Genomic DNA, 2,420 nt, shown 5'->3' on the forward strand with positions numbered 1-2,420 from the left:
TTAAAAAAAATATAATATAAATTATATTTTGGGATTCGGCGAGCCAGATCACATTTCTGGTAACCGGAAAATAGATGCAGGATATATTTGATAAAAACTTGATAGTTTGAGGGTTTAAATAACATTTTGAAAGTTTTAGGGTATTTTTGATAAAATGAGTATAGTTTAGGGGTGAGTTTTCATGATATTTACCCTTTTCACAAGCTTAAGTTTGATTGTATCCATCAAATATTTTTCATGGAAAGAGAAAAGGTGAACAAGTAAGAAGAAGAAAACGATGGAAAAAGGAATCAATATGATCAAGATATAAACGGAACCACATGATTATAATCTAAGATGATCGAGAAAACATTTTCATAATTCAGTCACACGCAAAATCTATTCCCGGATCGGATGCAGTTGAACCGACGTCGATGATGCCGGAGATTCTCTTGTCGTCGGAAACCGAATTAATCTTTCCAGGAAGCTGCAACTTCTCGCGGCTTTTGTATTTAATGATTTAATTGAGCACAAATACAGGAGGTAAAAATGGATCGATTTTACCCCATGAGAAAATTAATGCATATGTTACATTTACCTTATCATTAATGATTTAATTGAGCACAAATACAGGAGGTAAAAATGGATCGATTTTACCCCATGAGAAAATTAATGCATATGTTACATTTACCTTATCATTACATGACAGCCAGATCAAGGATACAAGATGCGCTATGCCCACACTACTTTATTCTTTCAATGTTGAATAACAATGAATAATTAAACCGACAATGCACATAATTTAATCATAATGATTGCCACCATAAAACATTACTTTATTCCCCTTCACTCTGTCTTGTCCGTGTATAAATCTCCACCTCCACCACCACCATAAGCCTCTCCCTCTTTCTCTCTCTCTCTCTCTTTTGAATACCTAGTTTTTCCCCCTCCATCAAATTAATTAAATTAAGTAATCGAAATCCCAGATCGAGAAATTTCATGTGGAAGCGTTGGATCATAGAATCCGAATCATGTCAGCTCTAGTGAGTGAGATCCTCCTCTCTGGATTCACAATAAACTCCTTTCTACGTCGTCGTTCTCATCTCGTCCAATCCTTCTCCGTCGTCTTCCTCTATTGGTTCTACGTTTTTTCATGAAACACAAACCCTAATCCTCCATTAATTCCTATCAACTATAACCCTAATCCATCTACAAACACACGAATATATATATATACCAATACAAGCATGGCTTCTCCAATCTCTTCAGGCTCGAGTTCCCTCCAAAATTGTGAAGAAAATCATGATCAGCTGCAGACAGAGATGAGGAAACGCAAGAGAATGCTGTCGAATCGAGAGTCGGCGAGGCGATCGCGGATGAGGAAGCAGAAGCTGCTGGATGATCTGACCGCTCAGGCGAATCATCTGAGGGCTGAAAACAACCATATTCTCACAAACATAAACCTCATAACGCATCTCTACTTGAACATGGAGTCCGAGAATTCAGTTCTCAGGGCTCAGATGTCTGAACTCAATCACAGGCTTCATGCCTTGAACGAGATCATCACCTGTTTGAGCTCACACCACGAAGCTGCACCTGCTTCTGCTTCTGCTTCTGCTGCTGGATCATTTCAAGGAGATTATATTGATCAGATGATAAGTGGTGGTGGGACTGATGATTTCTTCAACCCATGGACTTTGATCCATGTTAATCAGCCAATCATGGCTTCTCCTAATATTTTCTTGTACTAGATGATGATGATGATGATGATGATGATGATTGAGCTTCTTGATTCTTGGGATTTGATCAATCCGTCACATGTTAATAATGTTTGTTATTGGTGGTGTATGCGTTAGATGATCCGTGGGATTCTTGTGGTGAATATGTGTATAAGTCGAATTCTTGGCTTGGTTCATTCATTTCAAGCGTTAATTAATAATGTAGTAATATATACATGTCAAATTAGAGGCTCACGGCTCAAATCAATATCGAAACTCAGACTTGTCAAATCTGAGAAATACGTTATAAAAAATAACCCTAAAGAAGATAGTGAAATTCACCCATAAAGAGGCAACAAATTAAATCAGTCATAATTAAAAAGTGTGCGTGTGTTGACCTAGCAGTACGTGGTTAATGTTTAGTAAGGCCTGAGATTCTGAATTTGATTCCACTGTTGTGCGATCTTTAAATTTCTTTATTTAGTTGTGTAATTTATCAAAAAAAAAAATCACCTCTAAAGGAGGCAATTAATGAAGTGAGCCCGGAGACATATATCACATTTGACAACCCTAAAAGAAGTCAGTCCCCAAGGGGACACCAAACGGTGCGACCTCCTGTGTGGGAACAGTGAGGTCCCGGGTTCAAACCCCACTGCTCCTCCTTCCCAACTCCCCCAAGTCAAAAAAATAAAAGAAGAATCGTCAACGTTAAAAAATAGAAAA

At 37.9% G+C, this 2,420-nt stretch overlaps 1 protein-coding gene across 1 annotated transcript; it reads left to right on the forward strand.

The window, feature by feature from the left end:
• Positions 1 to 461: 461 nt before the first annotated feature.
• LOC131004161 (bZIP transcription factor 11-like) lies at positions 462 to 1,941 on the forward strand. The gene is made up of 2 exons (XM_057930784.1): positions 462 to 522; positions 616 to 1,941. The coding sequence occupies exon 2, from the start codon at positions 1,227 to 1,229 to the stop codon at positions 1,728 to 1,730; it is 504 nt and encodes a 167-aa protein (XP_057786767.1). The 5' UTR covers positions 462 to 522; positions 616 to 1,226; the 3' UTR covers positions 1,731 to 1,941.
• The last annotated feature ends 479 nt before the right edge of the window (positions 1,942 to 2,420 follow it).

The sequence above is a fragment of the Salvia miltiorrhiza genome, unplaced genomic scaffold (genome assembly GCF_028751815.1).
Source record: "Salvia miltiorrhiza cultivar Shanhuang (shh) unplaced genomic scaffold, IMPLAD_Smil_shh original_scaffold_327, whole genome shotgun sequence".
In the NCBI taxonomy this organism is placed as follows: domain Eukaryota; kingdom Viridiplantae; phylum Streptophyta; class Magnoliopsida; order Lamiales; family Lamiaceae; genus Salvia; species Salvia miltiorrhiza.

Coding starts and splice junctions, on each gene's coding strand:
- LOC131004161 (XM_057930784.1), top strand. CDS start 1,227: ATGGCTTCTCCAATCTCTTCAGGCTCGAGTTCCCTCCAAAATTGTGAA.